The sequence below is a fragment of the Eumetopias jubatus genome, unplaced genomic scaffold, assembly GCF_037043125.1.
Source record: "Eumetopias jubatus isolate StellerSeaLion01/CBP00866 unplaced genomic scaffold, mEumJub1_p1.0 scaffold_13, whole genome shotgun sequence".
In the NCBI taxonomy this organism is placed as follows: domain Eukaryota; kingdom Metazoa; phylum Chordata; class Mammalia; order Carnivora; family Otariidae; genus Eumetopias; species Eumetopias jubatus.
In genome coordinates, this window is record NW_028274819.1 from 112,445,966 (window position 1) to 112,468,366 (window position 22,401).

Sequence of the window (22,401 nt, forward strand, 5' to 3'; positions counted from 1 at the left end):
ATCGTCTACATCACTGACCCTCAGCCAGCTCAAAGTGCACGGCTACTGCCCTCCTGCTGTCTTTTTCTAACACATACAGTACACTGCAGATTTTCTGTGTTTTAAAGGAAGCCCCTTTCTGACGGCCGTGCCCCCCGAGCTCCCAGCCAACCTGCGCATTCCAGCGCTTGTGCTCTCTATCAAGCTGACGGATCAGGACCTCCGCGGCTTGGATTGTCTCTTGCGCTCTGCTCACTTCAGCTTCCAGTTTGGCAGCTTCTGACGTCCTGCTCTGGAATCTGTAAAAACGTTAACAGCAATTAAAGGCAAAGGGATTTCAGAAAGATTTGGCTGAATGAGCCTTAGTAAAGTGAGCTTTTCTCTAAGTTAACGGTAATACTGATAATATTTGCGTTCAAGATAGCACCAACGCAGCAGACACAGCAGTGTGCAGATGTGAAAGGCAGGGCTGCTCGAGCACAGACTCCTCCCTGTGACGTTCAGGGCCCTGTGGGAGGGCTGACCGCCCCCCCCCACCCCGACCCCGCCGCCTCCTCAGTTTTCCCTCATTCAAGCCTCCCACATCAACCTCTGAAGGATAAACATGCTGTCCTCTTCTGGATAGCCTGCTGCTTCGGGACGTCCCACGTGCCTGGAATACCTTCCAGCCCCTTCCTTACCCCCACCCCCCAGCATTCTAACTCCTTCAAATACCTACCTATCAAAAATATAAAGAAAATTTTAAAACTCACTTCAAATATCCAATCCATTACATATATTCTTTCCCCATGTGCCCACTTGCCCAAATTTATAACCATCCTTTTAAATTATTTTCCTTAAAAAATACTTGTACAAATTTATTATTTTATTAAATAAAACAGTAACATTCCAGCTGATTACCTAGTCCTTCAATAAATATGTAAGTACTTATAAAATGCCCAGGATTGTGCTAAGCATCAAAAACAAAACAAACAGCAACAAAAAAGCATGTCATGTAATCCTCAGAACAACAGCTCAAAATGTTATGATTCTCACTTTCCAAACAGATTCTTTTATAGGTTTCACCAGTAATCAGTAGAGGATCTAAAATCCACCCACGTATGGGTACATCTAACACTATGTTCCATGCAATTTACAGTGCATCTTATTGCCTCTCTAAGCACCCAATATCTTCTCCTACACATGGGAGTAAAACTCAGTTTTCCAGTATGGTAGCCACCAGCCACAAGTGGCGATTTAAATTTAAATTAACTAAAAGTAAACAAAATCTGAAATTCAATTCCTCAGTCATATTACCCACATTTCAAGGGCTAGTGGCTACCACAATGGACGGTGCAGACTACAGAACCTCCCATCATGTCAATAGCTCCGCTCGAGACCTGGAAGTAGAGACCACACTTACTCACCCCAGCAAGTCATACTACGTACATTGTTCTGCCATAAGTATTTGCTGAATCAAGCTAACTTGAATGTTTCTGTATAAATTATACTAAAATGGCAAATGTCTCAATTCTGTCAAGTTAGAATTTAAATACTGATAGATCATACTTATTTTTCAACTACTTTTTTCTTTGTACCTGTACAAGAATATAAGACTGTCACTCACAATCTAGGGTCAATTAAACCTTAATTAAGAATCAAGTAAATGGCTATTAACCAGCATTGATTCATTATTGATAATCACTCTAAACTGGAAAATGCTATTCTGTTTTACTTAAAATTCAAAGTTAATTCTGAAGGTTTTTTTAAATAATCCTTCCACAATATTGACAGTATGGCGTAGTGATTAAAGAACAAGAACTTTATGGAGTGAGACAAATCTATGACCTAATGCTAGCTTTGTCACTTACTAACTGTTCAATGTAGGAAAATAAACCTTCCTAATGTGCAGGATGAAAATACCCACCTCTGGGTTTATGTGAAGTACTAAAAATGACACATATGTAAAGTGCCCAGCACAACAGATCACACGTGTGCTACCATATGCGAACCACCCAATAAATACCGAACACTTGGCTGAATAGTAAGCACCAATTCTCGGCATAGGACACTGAAAGCAATGAATACTTTCCATGCTTCTCTATAATTATATCTAGAAGAAAATGATGAAGTTTCTTTCCTGTATCTATAACATACAAAAAAATTCAGAAATATTGAAATGACTGGATTTATGGGCTTGAGGCTTCTTTTTCATTTTTTTCTCTGTAAGTAAACATATATAAGTATAAACAAGATCATTATTTCCTGTATGGAGAAAAAAATAATAGTTTTCAGTCTGATGAATTTATTTCTTGGTACAGTAATTTATATTTCTTCCATAAAAAAAGATGGAAAATGGAACACACCACTTGAAAAAAGGTATGTATTTAGAAAAGTTTGAGTCTTACAAAACTAAAAGCAAATGATAACATAACACAGTATTTAATCACATATGCTCCAGCTTTCCAATTTTCACAATTTTTAAAGGGAAACAGTCCCACATTTGCTATGATTCCCACACCAATATTTTCCATCCTATACTCTACAGCAATCACATGAAGCCAGAGGTTAAGGAAAGGTTTTATGATTAGTAATATTCATAAATGGTCCTGAAATTTAAGTATGATATTACATAAAGGAATACGTTTTTAAACATTCAAAGTACAAAATTAAAAGGACACAATAGTTTCTAATGTGATCCTGCGCCTCGGGCAGATTACAGAACAGGTCACGTGAAGTAAGTCTGGATAACACGGAAATGCAGACGCCAAATGTAAGGACTCTGGGCATGAATCTACTACATTCTCTCCCTCTTGCTCAAGTCCCCAGTGCTCAGGAATAGACACAGGGACAGCTCCACAAGGGAGACTTCAACTGTGTTTGTTCCTACCAAAATCACTATTTAAAAAAAGGAATACCTTCTATATTATTTCTTATGTTTCCCTATTTTAGAGTGATAAATCACTAAAGGAAGTGAAAATAACGATTATAAGATTTTCAAAACTGAAACATTAGTTTTCAAATATCCAAAATACATTTTTTTTTCAAAATACATTTTAAAGTTAACTTACTTCTCTTTGAGTTCTGATACTTTCTGGCCAACAGAATTTAGAAGCTCCTCTAGTTTCCTTTTTCTGTCTTCAGTTTTCTTCAAATTTCTAAAATATAATTCCATTTTATAAAAGTTATTCTATTTTATATATCAACAATAGCAGAAACAACCCTTTCTATCCCTTCTAAAGCCCTACCAAATGAAACCAAGGGAATTAAAAAAAAAAAAAAAGATATTCATGCACAAAGATAAAGAGAATGAAAGAGAAAAGGGCTGCACTGGAGTAACTTTAATAAAATTTTGAAAGGTGGTAAGTGACATAATGGAATGCAAAAAGCCAAAAGTTGAGGGGCTGCAGGAAGAAAAGCCAAAGAATTCCAAACGCTCAGGAACTGAGGACAACAGGTCCTCTGAAGATAACACAGCTGAATACAGAAAGTTTTCCAATAGTTGATATAATCAATCCATCAACCTCAGATTCCCTCCCACGCTGAGAATGGACTATCCTCTTAACACATCCTGAAGGTCAAGCTCAGAACCGTCAGCCCTCCCACCCATACCCTAGGCAGAAAGTAGGAAGATTCTTCTAGAGAAGACTAGACTTACCTCCTCCCCACAAAATTACCCACAACATCCAAGAGACTGCCGTCAAATGACCGGTTCCCACTGCTGCGAATCTGTCTTTGCACAAACTGACTAAAGGATTTGTCAAAACACAGACTGCAAGGCCTCGCACCCCGGCACTCCCAGCATCTCTGACTCAGAAAGCATGGACAGAGCTCAAAAATGGGGGCTCTTCCCAAGTTCCCAGGGGATGCTAATGTTGCCAGCCTGGGGATCCCACTTCGAGAACTACTGCAATAGAATAAGGCCTTCAAAATTGTGAGATTAAACTACTTCTCGCCTAGTGTTGTACACCCAGGCCAATTATTGACCGGATATAACAGCATAATACAGGTAATTTTAGACGGGCAAGATGTCAGAACATTTTTCATCCTATATACCCTTTCTAATGTGCAGGATGTGTTCTAGAAAAATGAAGGACTAAACTAAGAAAGAGAAGGGCCCGAAACAAAAGAATACAATCAGAAAAGAGAAAGAGATGAAGACGGTCTCCGGAACCATGGTGAAGAGAAGTCTGAAGAGAACAGCGGTCAGCAGCAGCCTGGGGCAGACAGACTCACGTGAGAACAGGACAGAAGGCTCCAGAAGGGGTAACAGTAAGAAAGAACATACATAAACACACAGATTCTGAACGTGGGTTAGGGTCTGTTCTAAGGCTGTGCATAAATACGTGATATGTCAACAGAAAAAAAATAATCGATTTTAAAAATGAGGAAATTATTGATATTAAGAAAAAACAAAAAGATGTACAAGAAAGGAAGTATACCCATAAGATACAGTATGTCTCAGCTGTGGAAAATACTTATATACTCAAAATAATATAAATATTTAACATTATTCATTACACAAAAATATGTGGCAAATTAACACAAAAATTTCACATAAGTATATTGAGAAAAAGAAGTATGGGCAGCTAACAGTCTCCTTGTCCAGGGTAAGAAGAGATGAGGTCACACAGAGATCAGTCGAGAACATAACATGCTTCTCGTTCTGCGCATAGAACCAATGCCGACTTATGAACAACCACCAATTAAAAGTAAATGTTAAATTGTCCACCTTCCTGCCCAGACCATGTGTTATAAAATATATACAACACACTTCCTAGAACTTAGAAGGAGAAAACAAATTTAAAAGCCCTAACTTTCCAAAACCTACTTTTTGTACCTTAATATTACTCATTCACAAAATTTAACCCCTTATAAAAGAACTTCTACCAATTTATCCTTCCAACAACATAATAATGGTAGGGGGAAAAATGAGTTGGTTCTGCTCTCCAACTTCTTTTAATTGTGTTTTCTTTTGATCTGTTTAATTTTATTTAACTGACTCATGTTATATGTTTTAATGCTGTCAGCTGCCTTTTTAGGTATAAACAAGAAATATAACATAAATAAACCCCAATAACTGAGTCATTAAATTGATGCAAATAAACAAAGGTTAGACTTCTTTATATTCGATATCCCGGAACTCACGATTCTAATCCCGCCTGCTCAGTTTCCAGAGGCTGAATGCGCTCCAGGACGTGGGAGTACTGGACGTTTGCTCTAACCCACGCAGCCAGAGGGGCGGCCGCCGTGCTCGCTCGCTTCGCATTCTGAAAAATCCATCACAAGTTAGCCAACACCCTAACTTCATTTCAAATAAAAGCAAAGGTAATCCTAGTCTATTTTGCTTAAGCATTTAATAATTTATCCCCTCAAATGAAGTTTTTGGTTGATAGTTAAATAACAATAACATGAATTGTTATTTTCATTAAAATAACCCTGAATTTCTGCTTCCAAATAAATGTTTTTGAGCCACAGAAATCTTTAATAAAATTATATTTTATTGACATAAGCACTCCATCAGCTACATTTATAACGAATATGTCTGTCCACAATGATGTTCAGGCATCAGTTCTTCTCTTCTGTCCATGGGACACATCCTTATTGGATAAAAGCAACCCTGAAACCATGTTACCAACATCAGAGATGATGCACATAACATTTTGTATAAGAGATCTAAAAAAAAAATACCAGCATCATGGAATTTAAACTGTTCACTGAAATAAGATACAAGTATCCTAAGGCAGGTTTCTGTTGTTATATGACAAATATACAGGAAGGAAGAAAAGCAGACCAGGCAGGCTGGAAGTTCAGAAATGCCAGACTGATAGTAAGATGCAAACATGTTGCACGTATGACACTGACTGTGCTCTCCAGACCCAGCCTGGATTCCCGCCCACCTGTCTGCCGCTCAAGGCTTCTGACACACAAGCCCTACGGCTCACTCTTATCTTTTACTTTTAGTTTTTAGGCAGTGTAAAGAATCGACAATGAAAAGCCATCACATTTTAACAAGCAGAATATTACAGACCATATAGGAAGGGGATCGATGGCATAGCTGTTAAAAATTACCTTTGAATCAAAAGATCCCTTATTTTTATAAAGAAGTTCTTCAACGCTCTCTCTTATTTCCTTGGGAATATTTCGTGCATCAAAAGTTGCTATGTCTTCTCTTACGCCTCTTTTTGCAAGGAAACTAAAATTAAAACATTACTTCAAATAAGGGTAAATAAAATTTGCCATTTCTGACAATAACATCGATTTAACAAAATGGTGTATGCAGTACTTTTCATCCACTAGTTAACGAAACATAGGGTCCTGAAGTATCCCAGCTTCTCATGTGCTGCCCGTCACTTTGTAAAGACCACAAGGGAGAACTCCACAGAGAGGCCCCACGGTTCCTCGCCTCCTGTCAATAACGTGCAGCGGTGAAGGGCAGGGATCACAGTCCTCGGATTCTACCTACATCCCTTTCCGTGAACTGCTCTGCTTGTCTGTTCTAGGATAGGTCAGAAAATTTCCTGACTCCGTTCTAAGAAAGGGACTTCCAAGTGTTCCTCGACCTGCACCTCCCTTCCCACCTCTGGATATGAAAGGACTCCACCATGACCCCCAGTCCCAGTGTGGATCTGAGTGTGGGCACAAACCACAACACAGTCACCAGAACGTGAAAGCCGAAGCCACGCAGCTGCGTGTTTCATTAACGCCCGGCCTTTTCTCTTCCAGTGTGTGTCTTGTATTATTTATGGGGCTCCTGCCCTCGCTCCTCCGGCCCTTGTCTGACTCCGCCAAGAGCGCAAGACACTGAGAAGACCGACACTATTTTCTTCATCAGTAAATCACAGGAAACACAATGCTCTGTACTGTGGGTGGGCCAAATAAATGATGGCATTTATTGAAATGTTCTTCAAGATTTTAGGCATTCTTTTTTTCTCTCTGTGGATACTTATATCACGTATTATGGAGAAAGGAAAATATAGATCTTGGTATAGGATCACACAGAGTATCTTTTTTTTTTTTTAAGATTTTATTTATTTATTTGACAGGGAGAGAGAGAGAGAGAGACAGCGAGAGAGGGAACACAAGCTAGGGGGAGTGCGAGAGGGAGAAGCAGGCTTCCCGCAGAGCAGGGAGCCCGATGCGGGGCTCGAGCCCAGGACCCTGGGATCATGACCTGAGCCGAAGGCAGACGCTTAACCGACTGAGCCACCCAGGCGCCCCCATACAGAGTATCTTGAAATATTACAGCAAAATGTGTAACTAGGTAATTAATGAAGCACAGTTTGAGAAACAATGTAAGAAGTATTTAAAAATATGAAAGAGGCACACCTGGTTGGCTCAGTCAGTACAGCATGGGACTCTTGATCGTGGGGTTGTGGGTTCAAGCCCCATGCTGGTTGTAGAGATTACTTAAAAATAAAATCTAAATAAATGAATCAATCAATCAATGTGTACTTCACTGGTGAAATAATAACATTTTTCACAAATTAAAAAACTTACCTTTTCATGCTCACCCAAGATGTATCAAAGATACCCATCAACCTTAAAACGCCCTCAAGAATATCTCTGATGATATCAGGTGGCATACGCAGTGAGCGAATTTCTGAAAGAGATTCTGGCTTAATGTTTCCAACTGCTAGTTTAGCTTCATTGACTAGAGGCTAAAAAGACAAAGAGCATTTTTACTTTCAAAAAATATATATGTAAAAATCAATAACTCTAGAAGTTATTGAATATTTGTCATTTCATTAAAAATAACTCATTATTAATATCCTTTCTCTTCAAATATCAAAATGCTTTGAAACACACAAAATACAAAATCTTCAAATTCTTACCACCATAACTACAGGAGTCTAATTTAGAAAAAATCCCATTTGTTTTGAGACAATTTGCCATTTTCAAGAGGCTCCTTATATTCTATAACTAGCTGGCTAATAACCTAGTGAGGAGCCAAAAAAAGAGCCTAAGAGTTTGACTTAATTTCCCTACAACACATTTTTCTCCTCGACACTCAAACAACACGGCTCACGGGAAACGCAGATGGTTTCTGATGACCTTCCTTCTCCCGGCCGACCTTCCTTCCTGCATCTCTTCCATAAAGACCATGGTGTTGGAAGCCACGCTTGCTAATACTGCTAGAACTCCCAGACACAGTCAGTAGTCAGACAACGCGTCCACTGTAGCCTACCTGCACTTCCTTTAATTCATCGTCAATTTTGTTTTTTCTTTCTTCAATTTTAACAACTTCTTCTGCTATTTTGTGCTTCAGTCTTTCAAGTTCTGTCTTTTGCTCACTAGCATCCTAGAGGAATATTTTAAATGATATTCCAATTAATTTTCATGCACTCGATATTTTAAAGCATGATATCAAAAATATAAATTATTTTAAAATAACATTTTCTTTTTTTTTAAAGATTTTATTTATTTATTCATGAGAGACAGAGGAGGAGAGAGAGAGAGAGAGAGAGAGAGAGAAGCAGAGAGAGAAGCAGGCTCCCAAGGAGCAGGGAGCCCGATGTGGGACTCGATCCCAGGACCCTGGGATCATGACCTGAGCCGAAGGCAGACGCTTAACCATCTGAGCCACCCAGGCGCCCTAAAATAACATTTTCTATTAAATGTTTTCCTAATGTTAATTGACATGAAAGTTTCTAAGATGCGTGGGAAATGAATGTTATAATTTACTACGTATTTACTATCAGGAAGTTTCTATTCTTTATTTGTTTTAATGTTTCCAAATAGCAAAGCAATAAATGCTTATTATATAAAAACCAAGCAACTCAGAATTGCAAAACTTAGAAAATTATAATATACATTTAACACTTGGAATAAATAATTCAGAGAGGTTGGTACTACTATGCTCATCTCATAAATGAACAAACTAAAGTCTCCTATAATTCTAACAGTAAAGACTAACAACTCTTAGAGACTACAGTGCATTAGAAGTTTGTGTTTCTACACTTTATTTTAGACAAAAATTGAAATCATGATACAATATGATGGTAACTATATAAACAAAAATCAGTACAGATTCAAAGAACAGTAAATTATTTACTAATAACACGTGAACTCTCTGTTCATGCATGCAAGTATCAAGGATCCCACATATGGAAGGAGGAAATTTGTCAAGAAATCTTTCAAGAGTCCTTACATCAGTGGTTCTCAACCACATTCTAGTCACCCAGGGAGCTTAAGAACTAATACCTGGTGTTCCGTTGCCAAGTATATCTAAATACTTCATCTGGGTGCAGGCAGGGCGCAGAAAGATCTAAGGACGCGCCAGGTGGCTCCAATCTGGAGCCGAAGCTGAGACTCAGGCACCGGCCAACTCCTCCGCAGTCTCACCCTGAGCTCCCTCACACGTCAGTGCAACTGGAACTGTGTGCTCCTCAGAAGGGAACTCACGTGCTCCATCACACACACAAACACCCTCCAAGGCCCAGCACGTGTGTTGTTCTGCCACCTGGAAGTGAGCCCTACTCCAGGATTTTACAGTATTTAATCTGTACTTTTCTCAAGTCACAGACCTGGAGCTGCAAGCTTTGCAAGTTTACACAATTTGATATTTAGCTGTCTCTCCAGACTCTACTTTGTTATAAAATTATGAACAGAAACGTCTGCTATTTATAGTCAAGCAAAATTATTAGCGTACAAGATACACAGCGACTCTTCTGTGTCTCAGATAGGCAAGACAACTAGCTACCGTCGTAGAAAACCCTTCTGCAGAGGGCCGACCACAGGACAGCACAAGCCGTCCGAGTCTGACTGCAGCTCGTCAGCCTGACGGCACACGGGCACACATACTGCTCAACGGTCTCCTTTCATCAACAGCATTATCCTTCACACAGCCTTCACTTGTTTCATATTTCAAATTACTCTTCAAAGGTAATGAGGTGACAGGTATTTTTTAATAATAACAATGGCTGTCTGCTTTACATAAATCTTTATAGTAATTTGTTTCCAAAATACCTTGAGGAAAAAGTGATGCTAAAGTTTTATAGTATGAAAATTACATTTGATTTTCTATTACATTACTTACCAGGTCAGGTACTCAATAAAATTATCCTGGAAACACTGAATGTGTACATAACCATCATATATCTGGAAATGTTATTGCTTTTGAAAGTTTCCCAAATGCCAATGGAATTATTTTGGCGTATCAAGGGAAATCTTGATTATGTCATTCGAGTCAGTCTAGATAATCCTCCTGTGAAGCTCACAGTCCTTAAGAACCCTACCCACACTCAGATTTCCAATGAAGATGACCAAACTCACAAAGAAAGCTTCTTTTGTGAATAAGAATAAAACAACCAAGTATGAAAAAGTACATAAGAAAATATAGTGGGAAACAGAAGATTTCATAAAGTACCCTCCGAGGGCTAAGTGGAGATGAGGCAACAATGAAAGAGACCAATAAAAAGGGACGCTGCGGGGGCGCCTGGGTGGCTCAGTGGGTAAGCGTCTGCCTTTGGCGCAGGTCATGATCCCAGGGTCCTGAGATTGAGCCCCACATCGGGCTCCCTGCTTGGCAGGAAGCCTGCTTCTCCCTCTCCCACTCCCCCTGCTTGTGTTCCTGCCCTTGCTATCTCTCTCTCTCTAATAAATAAATAAAATCTTTAAAAAAGGGGGGGGGCGGGCGCCTGGGTGGCTCAGTCGTTAAGCGTCTGCCTTTGGCTCAGGTCATGATCCCAGGGTCCTGGGATTGAGCCCCGCATCAGGCTCCCTGCTCAGCAGGAAGCCTGCTTCTCCCTCTGTCTGCCGCTCCCCCTGCTTGTGCTTTCTCTCTCTCTCTCTCTGACAAATAAATAAATAAAATTTAAAAAATAAAAATTAAAAAAATAAAAAATAAAAAAAACGGGGACACTGCCAAAAGGAAGGATTTACAGGCTAAAGAATCTCCTGAGAGATAACATCACAGCAGGAATGAAAAGCTCAAGAGGCGAATTAGAAAATGAAGAATTTTTAAAGGAAGTAGAGCAAAAAGAGAAGGAAAAAGGTGAGACAACATAAGAGAATTAGGGAAGCAGTCGGGGAAGCCCACAGTCCAAGTAACAAGCACCCAGGAAGGGAAGACAGAGACATGGAGGGAGGGGAGCACGGCCACACGCAGTAAGAACACTTCCCGGGACCGCGGAGAGAAGTGTCCTGGGGCAGAGTCCACACGGTGTCCAACACAGGGAACGAAAGGAGACCTAAGCCAAGGCAGATGGTGTCACCTTCAGAACAATGACTTCCACAAAGTCTCAAGAGAGGAAAAAAGAAAAAGATCACCTGCAAAGGATCAGACTTAACAGAACTTGGGAGTGTTTCGGTCACGACAACAGAAGTTGGAAGAAAATGTCTGGAAACAAGGGGATTACATTTCTTGGTGACTAATCATGCCGAGCATCTCTCTGTGCATTTACTGGCCCTTCCTATGTCTTCTACCATGCAGGGCACCTTCAGATTTTTTCCTCATTTTTAAATTAGACTTTTTGTTTTATTATTGTGTTCTAATGGTTTCTGTATATTCTGGGTACAAGTCATTTAGCAGATTTATGTTCTGTAAATAATTTCTCCCAGTCTGTGATTTGCTCTTTAATTTTCTTCAGAACGTATTTCACAGAGGAAAAGTTTTTAATTTCGATAGGGTCCAATTTCATCAATTTTTCTTCTTTTTCTATTTTGGTATCACATCTAAAAAAATCTTTATCTCACCCAACATCATTAACATTTTCTGCTGTTTTCTTCCAAAGTTTTATAATTTTATGCTGTACGTTTAGATCTATGACCCATATTCAGTTAATTTTTGTACAAGTTTAAGGTAGAGGTCTTGTTTATTTTTCTCTACATGGATATTTAAATACCATTTTTTAAAAAGACCATCCTTTCCCCATTTAATTGGCATTTTGTATAAAATCAATTAACTATGCACGTGTTAGTTTTTTTCTGAACTTCATAATGTTCCAATGATCTGTTTGATTATCACTACACCAGTACCACACTGCCTTGATCACTATAGCTCAATAGTAAGTCTTTTTTTTTTTTAATATTTTCTTTATTTAGTTAGAGAGCAAGCAAGAGAGAGAGCATGAGCGGGGGAGCGACAGGTAGAGGGAGAGGAAGAAGCAGACTCCCCACTGAGCAGGGAGCCGGATGCGGGGCTCGATCCAAGGACCCTGAGATCATGACCTGAGCCGAAGGCAGATGCTCAACCAAATGAGCCACCCAGGCGCCCCTCAATAGTAAGTCTTTAAATCATAATTCGTCCAACCTTATTATTTTATGAGTTTTTGTGCCAGTTCCTTTTATTGAGATTTATACATTAGTCTATTAAATTTTGAAGTTAATTTTAATTAAAAGAGGCATTAGACTTGCAGTAAGGTTAATAGTCACCAACATGAAGATGGAGAAACATATGAGATTTAATCAAGAAGGTAAACTTACAGAACTTAGTGATTCATGAAAGGTAGGGACTGAGAGAACATATGTCTAATATAATTTATAAGTTCTGTCTTGAACAATTAGCTATATTGTCAACAACGCAAGAAACAACAGATGTTGGCGGGGATGCGGAGAAACGGGAACCCTCCTACACTGTTGGTGGGAATGCAAGCTGGTGCAGCCACTCTGGAAAACAGTATGGAGGTTCCTCAAACAGTTGAAAATAGAGCTACCCTAGGATCCAGCAATTGAACTACTGGGTATTTACCCCAAAGATACAAATGTAGGGATCCGAAGGGGTCCGTGCACCCCGATGCTTATAGCAGCAATGTCCACAATAGCCAAACTGTGGAAAGAGCCCAGATGTCCATCGACAGATTAGACTATGATTAGAATGTGGTTGAGAACCACATTGAAAATAGAGCTACCACATGACCCAGCAATCGCACTACTGGGTATTTACCCAAAGGATATAAAAACACTAATTCGAAGGGGCACATGCACCCCAATGTGTACAGCAGCATTATCTACAATCGCCAAATTATGGAAGCAGCCCAAGTGCGCACCGATAAAGAAGATGTGCGATAGAATACACATACACCCTGGAATATGACCCAGCCATAAAGCTGAGAGACTTCTCAGAAGACATGTCTAGCAGATTATTGGGGATTTGGGTCTGAAGCTCAAATGAGAGAGTAGGGCTGAAGGACGAGGGAAATGGATGTGGCGGGGGTCAGCACAGAGCAGCCTGGGAGGGCACACGGACGCAGCGCCTGCGCGGACAAGAACGTCAAAGACGTCTCCTCTGAAAGGTTTGACAAAGGCAAGGCAATGGCAAAAAGTGGACAGAATCAAAATATTAAAATATCATGAAAGTATAAGTAAAATGAATAAAGACTTATTTTGTAAATCTTGAGAATTAATATTCTGCCTTTAATAAGGCAGGAGAAAAAAAACCTTGAAGCCTGAAGGAGATAATTTTTTAAAAAATAAAAGGAAATATCAACTTAACTAGCAGAGGGTAAACAAATAAAATCGCTTACAAATCTATACCAACGTAAAATGTTATATATTTACAGGGTTTAGATATATTAGTATATGGTGAACTGAGAAGACTATAGCTATGATTTTCAAATAACATGGGAAAATACTATGCTTTTCCACAAAAGCTCTAGTACTTAATACCATCAGCCTGACTCAGCACAGACAAGCAATATTTTTCAAATCCACATAAGTAAAAATCTAAGTTTTCACAGTAATAATCAGGCAGATGTGGTCTCCCTACGGTCTGCATTTTCATGCTCCCTCGAAACATTACCTGCATTGACACTGTGATCTCTTGGAGAGCAGCATCTGCTTCGTCTTGCTTAGTTTTAAGTAACACACTTTGTTCTCCAGCTTTTCTGTTCAGCTCGTCCACAAGAGCTTTAGCTTCATTCAGTTTAGACACACCAGCCTGTATCAATAAAATTAACTAACATTTAAAAAAAAGGAATTTTATACTCTTTATCCTGATGAACGGATAAAGAAGATGTGGGATATATATACAATGGGGTATCTTTAAGAAAGAATCAAGGAAATCTTCAAGAAAGAAAGAATCAAGGAAAAACCTAACTGTGTACACATCAAACGCTTGCAAGTGGACTTGGGTAGCTCCTTACTGCTAATTATAATGACTTATTCAACCATATACCCATTAAGGTGTGGTACAAGACTCCACAGAGACATAAAAGAAAAACAGACTTTAAAACTGTCACAGTAAAGCCGAACAGATCAACACATACTTGGGAGCTTCAAGACCAGGATTTTTACCCACTGAATTCTGTGAGAAAGAAAACAGAAAGCAAGGAAAAACTCAGCAAAGCTTTTCCACTTCTCAGTTTCTCTGACTACGTAAAACGACTCAAGGCCTACTCTTGGGTGGACATCTGACCCTGGGCTGGCCATTACTGCACCCCATCCCACTACCCGTGAGTAATCCAAGGAATGAACACAGAAATATTCCCCCTCTTCTATAATATGAGTTGGGTTTTTGTCACCTAACAAATGAGAAGATTTCGGGAGATAGTAATGGCAAAAAGCAATATAACCAATATTTACCGAGCATCCAACAGAGAGGACAGCATCATGCTGGTTCTTTATCTAACTCACCCAATTAAGTCGCAGGTCAACAAGTCTGCATAATTTACCCAAAGCACCCCAGAGAACTAAATCAAGAAAATGACCTTCCCAAAGCATGTACAGTTAGTGGCTTGCTCTGAATGAAAGAGGGATAAAGATAACTTTGTCAATTAGGACGGATCCTACTTTATGACACTACGACTTCGGAGAGGAAATGCTCTCAGACAACTTCCAAGGCTGGCATTTTAATGCCACATTTAAGTTGAAGCTCTGTAGTTGCAGAAATGGAGAAAGACAACTGTTCAGAATGTACTGACATAGATAAAAGTAATATTTTATAAGGTATAATTTTAATTTTAAAGGTTATTATAAAGCTTAATCTCAGATATTATGTTTTAATTAATAATAGACATTTCTGAATTTCTAAAAACACTTTGATTTTAAAGAAGCTTTTAAAGATCACCATAAACTATCAAAAGCACATAAATACCATCCAGTAGAGAAAAAAAACAATTACTGAATCTAAATAAAAATTACAAAACCGTTAGTATACCTATGAGCAATACGGGTAGGTGAAACTGTTTTAAGGCATGTAATACAGTACTCATTTACACCAAATACATGCCACAGGCAACGGTTTGTAATATACATAATCCTTGTACCCCACAGATAAGTAAAATAATTGGAGATTACCAATATTGTACCTGCAAATGACTTTGTCTTTTTAATAGTTCGTTTTTCTTGGTGCTACTGATGGCAGAATACACACGTAAAAAGGTCATATATCGGCTTGGGGTAGCACCATATGCTTTACAAGATTCATGGATTAATAAAAATGATTTTAGAAAATCAGGATCAACTAGAAAGAGAAAACAAAATGATTTAATATATACATGATCTATTGTGAATTAGAGAAAATCATCTTAACTACATTTATTTCATACTAGATATTTCCACCTACAGAACTAGAAATACGAGGTATCATCTCTGCATAAAGGTACATCTATTCACAGCTCCCATGTTCCTTATGACTTTGAATTACTTAATTTCAGTGGTCTCTATCTGTCCACTGTGACATATTTGCTCTGAACACTTTTACTGCTGCAAGAGAGAGAAATCTACAGGTTGTCATAGCATATAAATTAGTTGGAACTACAGAACTTGTAATCCAGAAGCAAACACAATAAAAGCTCCTTGAATGGAAAAGAGATACCAAACCAAGCAACACAGATCCACTGTCATTTGACACAGGGCGAAACAGGACCTCAAAAGCCAAAAAATGAGGAGGCAGTTCACACAGGATTGAACACATCCATTACTAAACGTGTTATCTTCCTCTCATCACCTCAATCTATGTTCTTCCATATTCTCTACCTCGGTTAGTAAAGACAACTTCTCATCATTGTTCTAAGCCAGAACCCCGAGAAATGTCCTTGCGTCCTCCTTCCTCTAAGGGGTCCCCTTAGAGTGCCTCCTGGTACCCCCAAGTCCATTCCTTCCTCTTGGTTTACTGCAGTGGCCTTCCACAGGGCTCTGATCGCCTTCAGTTTCTTCTTACACCCCCCCTAGTTGCCAGTAATTGAGGAAAAGGATGGACCCAGACACTTTTGTTTCTACAGCAAGACCCTGGTTACGTCTCTGCTAAAATCGCTCCATGACCGCAGATCACCCACGAGTCAGAATCCAAATTCTTTAGCACGACACGGGAGGCTTGTCATTACTGAAGCCGCCTGCCTTCTCTTCACCTAGTACTCTACTGCTCACACGTCCATGTCTCAGCCGTTGGGCTGTTCACAGATCCAATAAAATAGCTGGTTTATTTCTCGGAGCCTTTTGCATGTAGTCACTCTTCCCCAAACTGCCCATCTGCCCGTCCGTTTGCTGTAACATCTGCTAGTAAAAGCTGTCTCACTTTCAAAGGCTCTCCAAATCAACTCCTACCGTCATTTATCTCACTGTATCAGAGTTTATGTTTATATAGAACATAATTCCTGCTATTCTTTAGTGCAGTAGGAGCTCCTAAGTCATCTCTAGTATCCAGCCCAGTACCTAAGGTAAAACAAGTTCAACAACTATTTGGTGACTAGATGGTTAGATAAATAAATGAATGAATGTGCTATGATACTAAAAAAAAAAAAAAGACCACATTCAAAATTAATTTGGAACTGGAAAAAATAATGAGAGTATAATTAAGAAAATATTGTGTCCACACTCAAAGAACACCATAAAACTTTTTCATGTGTGAGTTGCATGCTGTGACGTAGCTAAGTGAAAAGTGAAAACTAATAGAGAAGCTTAGCCTTCTAGCCAAAGACCCCAGACAATGTAAGTAGAACATCTGATCATCCGGATCAAGAATATAATTGTTCAACTTCTTAAATGTAAACAATAGATAATGAGTTAGGTCCTGTAGAAAATGACATAAACATGAGCTTATAAATACAGAGAGCTTTAGTTTAGTTTTCATCCAAAGAAATCTTTGTTAGGAGGCACCTGCGTGGCACAGTCAGTTAAAAGCGCCCGACTCTTGGTTTCAGCTCAGGTCATGATCTCAGGGTCCTGGGATCGAGCCCCGCATCAGGCTCCACACTCAGCGCAGAGTCTGCTTGGGATTCTCTCTCCCTCTCCCTCTGCCCCTCCCCCCGCAAACAAATAAATAAATCTTTAAAAAAAAAAAAAGAGAAGACTTTGTGCTAGTTTGTCATTATTCAAATTCATAATCGCTGTGAATCTTTAAGGAATCTATGACACCAAAAAATGGCAATTATTTCACAAAGTCAATTTCATCAAAATACTACCTGAGTTTTTTTTCTTTTCTTCTTTCCTTTTTTTGTCACTGTATTTTTCTTCGCCATCTGTTTCACTGAATAACATTTCAGGTATCTAAAACAGGAAGAGCATGTCTTCAAACCTCAACTCAATAACAAAAAGTTTAAATAAATCCAATATCAAAAGTTAAAAATGAAAGGAAAACTTTTCTTCTAGATTTCTTACCAGAGTAAGAGAAATAATGAATATATCCATCTTCAGAATTTTTAGAATTCTAATATTCTAGAGTATTTCCTAGACAAGATTTTTGACACACATCAACCATTAATTGATTGCAAATTACTGACAACACTTCACTTGAAAAATGATTAGACCATATGAAATGAAGGAGATCACAGATCACAGTTTGGATTGAATTAGAAAATAATCACAAATGCCATTTAAAATCACACAATAAGAAAAATGAAAAGCTTTATTTGGCATCAGGGCATAAAGGGATAGTAAGGGTTCTGAGGTTTCCTGAATAAGAAGAAACTAAAAGTAAATGAAAAGAATTCCACAATTGGTAATTAACAGTTTTATAATTGATAATCTCAAAAACTGTTGTTGAGCTACCACTAGGATTTTGCCACTATCACAAATAAGATCAAGTTTCATAAACAGATCATTATTATAAGGGAAAGTATGATAATCTAATAAGAGTACTCATTTAAAAAATACAAAAAAAAAAAAAACCAGAAGTAAAATATTCTTAGTTTCCCGGGAAGAAAATTAAAGTAGCAGAACACAGACATTTTTGCAACAGGAAGCCCAAGGAGTCCAGGTATGCGGGTCAAAGTCTCACTTTCTGAATCTCCCAGACTAAACAAAATGTCACACAAAAGACCCCTTTACTGACGAAGAATTTGAAAGTGCCATGGTTTGTGACCAGAGAATACTGTTTTTCCCTCAAACATCTTCACTGATTTCTGCCAAAACCCTGAAGCCTCTGGGAGAATATTTCAAATTTATCCTTTCAAATAAACTGAAATTTTTTTCTTAGGAAACTTGCTTTCTTTAAAATAGTCTATCCCTTATGTGAATTAGCTTGATTGTGTAAACATCGCACAAGATATACATATGTCCAAACATCACACTGTACACATTAAGTATAGACAACTTTTACTTATCAGTTTGTGTATCTCAACAAAGCTGGCTGACAAAACAACACCCTCCATCTGCAAAGCGTTCCTGGCTGGATGGGCCCACGCTCCCCTTCACCTCCATTCTCCCCCTCAGAGATAAAATCGCGTATTAACTCTATTAATTCCGATTAATACCTTCACCTCTCAATTCCTTCAACTCCTGTCCTTCTGGTGTCTTCTCCACCACCTTTTCCTCAGCTAATCACGCCCTACCTGCCATGGTCAGACCCTGAGACCGCGTCACTAACAAGAACTGAAATCATTCCATCATGTCACCTGCAAAGATCCCAGGCAGCCCCAGCCCATTCCCTTCGTAGGGCCAATAAGCCTCATGCTCCACTAAGACCTGCGATCTATGAATTTGAAAATCGCCACACTGTCGTTCACCATCTTCCTTATCACGAGCTCGCAACTCCCTCAGCCCTCACTCACTCGGCTGTACTCGAGTAACAAAGCCCCAGTCCTGGCCAAGTGCAAGTGAGCACTCACTGCAGGTGTGCCCTTGCGAGGGCACAGTGACTGAGGGAAACACACAGCACGCTGACGGCCTCCGCTCAACTCTCCTATCGCCAGCTCATGCCAACCCTATGCCACCCAGCCCTCATACCCCTTCTCCTCAGCCTTCCCCTCTTTCCGCGTATCTTCTTACATCCCTTCAGGACCCCACAAACTCTCCCCTCGGCTTTTCTCTCAGCTCATCACCTTGCTGTCTCTGAGAAAACAGAAACAATCAGAAGCCTGTCCACCGCTCCCTGGTACCACACCTGCCCGCTTACCTGGAGCTGGGCCCCTGCGCCCTGCTTGCTTTGCTGCAGAGGCCAGTCCCTAGTCCTCTCATTTGTGCACCAGGCCGTGACATGGCTGCACAATGTTCCCCTGCCTTTCCTATGTTCTTACTTCCTTGTTTGCATTCCCGACGGCATACAAACGTGTAATAGTATGTCCTACCTTAAAACTTCAAAAGAAAGTATTATTTTTACCTACTTCCTTCCACACGGATCCATTTCTCTGTTCCACTTTACAACAAAACCCCTCACAAGAGGTGACCACATTCACTCTCTCCAATCTCCTTCTCACTGTTTCTGGAGCACGTTCCAGTTGGCAGCCGCTAACTCAAAACTGCTTTCTTAGCCTCACGCTGGCCTCCCTGCTGCCAGAGCCGACGGTCAGCTCACAGGCCCCGTCCACCTGCCTGCGCCACGGCCCTGAAATGCAGTCTTTGCTCGTCTTCACACTCTGCCGGTTTCCCTCCCATTTCCCCACAGCAGCTCCTTCTCAGTATCCTTTGCGGATCCCTCATCTTCACGTCAACCTCTTCATGTTGAACAAGAGCCCAAGGCTTCAGTCCTTGACCCTCTCCATCTGGTAGTCAACACTCATTCCTCGGTGGCATCATTCATTCTCAGAGCTGTAAATACCACCCATGCCCTGACAATTCCCTGCGTTTTATCCTGGATGCCTGACCCTTCTTTCCCCTGCACTCCAGACTCCTACACCCCGATGCCTCCTGCGTCCTGCAGGTCGGAGGTCTGACGTCTCGTCAAGAACACATCCACAACTGCAAGCCTCACATCCTCCCCTGCAAGTGCTCTTCTCAGTCCCCGTTCCCCGTGGACGGGTACTCCACCCTTCCAGGGACTTCAGCCAACATCCTTGGCTGTATCCTTCCAGCCTCACCTCCTTTTACATCTTAGTACAATCTGTCAGCAAATTCGGTTATTTCTACAGTAAAACGTATTCAGAATCCAGCCACTTCCCACCACCTCTCCTCCTCCATCCCTAGTGCACACCATCCTTCTCTCTCACCGACTCCTGCAACAGCTTTGTAACTAATTCTACCCTTGCCTTTGAGAGTCTACTCCCAGCAAAGAAGCCAAAGTAATCCCGCTGAAACATTAGAACGCTGTGTCAAAAGCCTCCGAAGCCTCCCTCACCTGTTTCCAGGAAAAGCTAAACTCCGCAGCGTGGCTCACAAAGCCCCACCCTAACTGCTCTCCTCTTACTTCCCTGACGCCACACCCCCAAATGCTCTCCCTCTGAGTCACTCTAACCGCTGACTGGGCTTCCGGCTGACCCTCAGAGTCACCAGGCACGCTGTCAGCTCAGGGTCTCCCTGAAGAAGACATTCCCCCCACGACCCCCCAAAACCTTGTCAACTCCATGAGGGCAGGGACTTTCATCTGCTTTTTCTCTGCTATAACCCCAACAGATAGAACAGTGGCACATATTAGAGACCCGATAATTACTTCTTAATGAAGCCTCTCGTTCATGTGGCCTCTTAAGACTGGAATAATTTTCCTGTCCTTTATCTACTTCCTGAAATCTAACTAAAATATCGCCTCATCTGTAAAACCTTAACTCTCATCTCAAATTACAGTCCTCCCTCTGACTCATGATAGGCAATAGTCTGTACTTCTTTACACAAAAATGAAGACATGAATGATCGAGAATATAAATATTATTCAAAGAAATAATCCTGAAAAATATTATTTATCAAACAAAACAATGGCAGAGGCTTCCAGTTAAGATGGTTCAATGAGTTCACACTTCAAACACATCCCCCTCCCAACACTTAGCACCACCATGATAGATATTTTTTAAGATTTAATTTTTTTAATTCAAAAAAATGGCTAAAATTATTGCTACGATGTTTTTATCATAGGCTAGCTAACAACATGAATAAAATTTTTAAAGTACAATAAGTACCTCTGTAGTCCTTAAGCACATGAAGTTGTACACTCAACTAAAATGTCATATAAGAACATAAAGAAAAGAGAGAGGTTTTCAAACATGTATAATCAGTGCCACACTTAAGGTAATATAATAACAAACACCAAAGCAAAGTCAGGAAAATCTGTAACTTCAAAAAGAAAATATGCTCTCTTTCATTTCCATACTTAAATGTTAAACTTACTTTCCTCATGCTGCTATCTGACCAACCCTCCATCCACAACACCTGGCATTTCTTATGCAAAGCTGGATTACTCTCACAGTTTATTATGAAGTTTAAATTTGCAGAATCCATTATCAAGACAATATGCAAGTTTTGTTGAATTCCTAAAAAAATATAAGAAAATTATCATGGACATTACAACAATAATAATTGGGGAAATCTATATATGGTCTGCTTTTATGAGTTTAAAATTTTCTAAAATGAAATGGTAGGAGCCATTAAGCAATATTACAGTTATGATTTTTATTTTTGTTCAGAAATACTTGTGTGTGTGTGCGCGCGCACGCGTGTGTGTGCATGCTAAGAGAAAAGATCCAGAAGGAATTCAGGAGGAAGGCAAGTGTCCATATGCCAGATTGCTGTTTTGTATGTTACTTTTCAAATGTGAAACTGGATTCTACTTTACAATTTTTCTTTCAAGGATTTTGATTTCAATATTCACAAGCAAATTGATCTCCAATTTTCTTTTAGGAGAAATATATTTTTCCTGTTTCATCAATGTTATTTTCCCTTCATGAAAGGGAGTTTGGAAAGTTTGCGTCATTATCCATGTTCTGAAACTGTTTTGAATAGCACTGGGATGATCGGTTTCTCAGAGGCCTGGTAGAGTTTCCTTGTGAACTGGAAGGAGAGGGAGGGGACGGTAGCTCTTTAACCAGTTTCTATGTTTCAATAACAAATGTTCTTTTAGGGAAAGAAAGGAGCTAAGTGTAGTAGTGATGTCTGGTATTATTAGTGCCTTGTAACGACTTCTTCAATGTGAGATATCTGCAGTGCACATAAAACCGTTTCTGTGATCAGAAAGCTGCTGAGCTAGAAAAAACTAGAGAGTCTGGCAAAATCTAACCAGTTCAATAATTTTCTAAGATAGGAAGTTCTGAACACTAGTTTTACCACACAGAAACAAAAGCAGTGAAGTAAATATTCCAAGGAACATGAAAACACTTTCATCTTCCCCTTCTGCTAAAATTTTGCTAACATGCTTTTACTATA

General features: G+C 39.7%; 1 protein-coding gene across 1 annotated transcript in view; it reads right to left on the minus strand.

Annotated features, from left to right (window-relative positions):
• DYNC2H1 (dynein cytoplasmic 2 heavy chain 1) overlaps positions 1-22,401 on the minus strand; it is a 318,727-nt gene that overhangs the window by 208,988 nt on the left and 87,338 nt on the right. The window contains exons 52-61 of the mRNA XM_028105952.2: positions 21,370-21,512; positions 17,301-17,385; positions 15,207-15,361; positions 13,700-13,837; positions 8,147-8,260; positions 7,459-7,619; positions 6,031-6,154; positions 5,107-5,228; positions 3,030-3,116; positions 152-278 (exon numbers count right to left, since the gene is read on the minus strand). Of these exons, the coding sequence (XP_027961753.2) occupies positions 152-278; positions 3,030-3,116; positions 5,107-5,228; positions 6,031-6,154; positions 7,459-7,619; positions 8,147-8,260; positions 13,700-13,837; positions 15,207-15,361; positions 17,301-17,385; positions 21,370-21,512 (1,256 nt within the window). The remainder of the gene's footprint in view (positions 1-151; positions 279-3,029; positions 3,117-5,106; positions 5,229-6,030; positions 6,155-7,458; positions 7,620-8,146; positions 8,261-13,699; positions 13,838-15,206; positions 15,362-17,300; positions 17,386-21,369; positions 21,513-22,401) is intronic.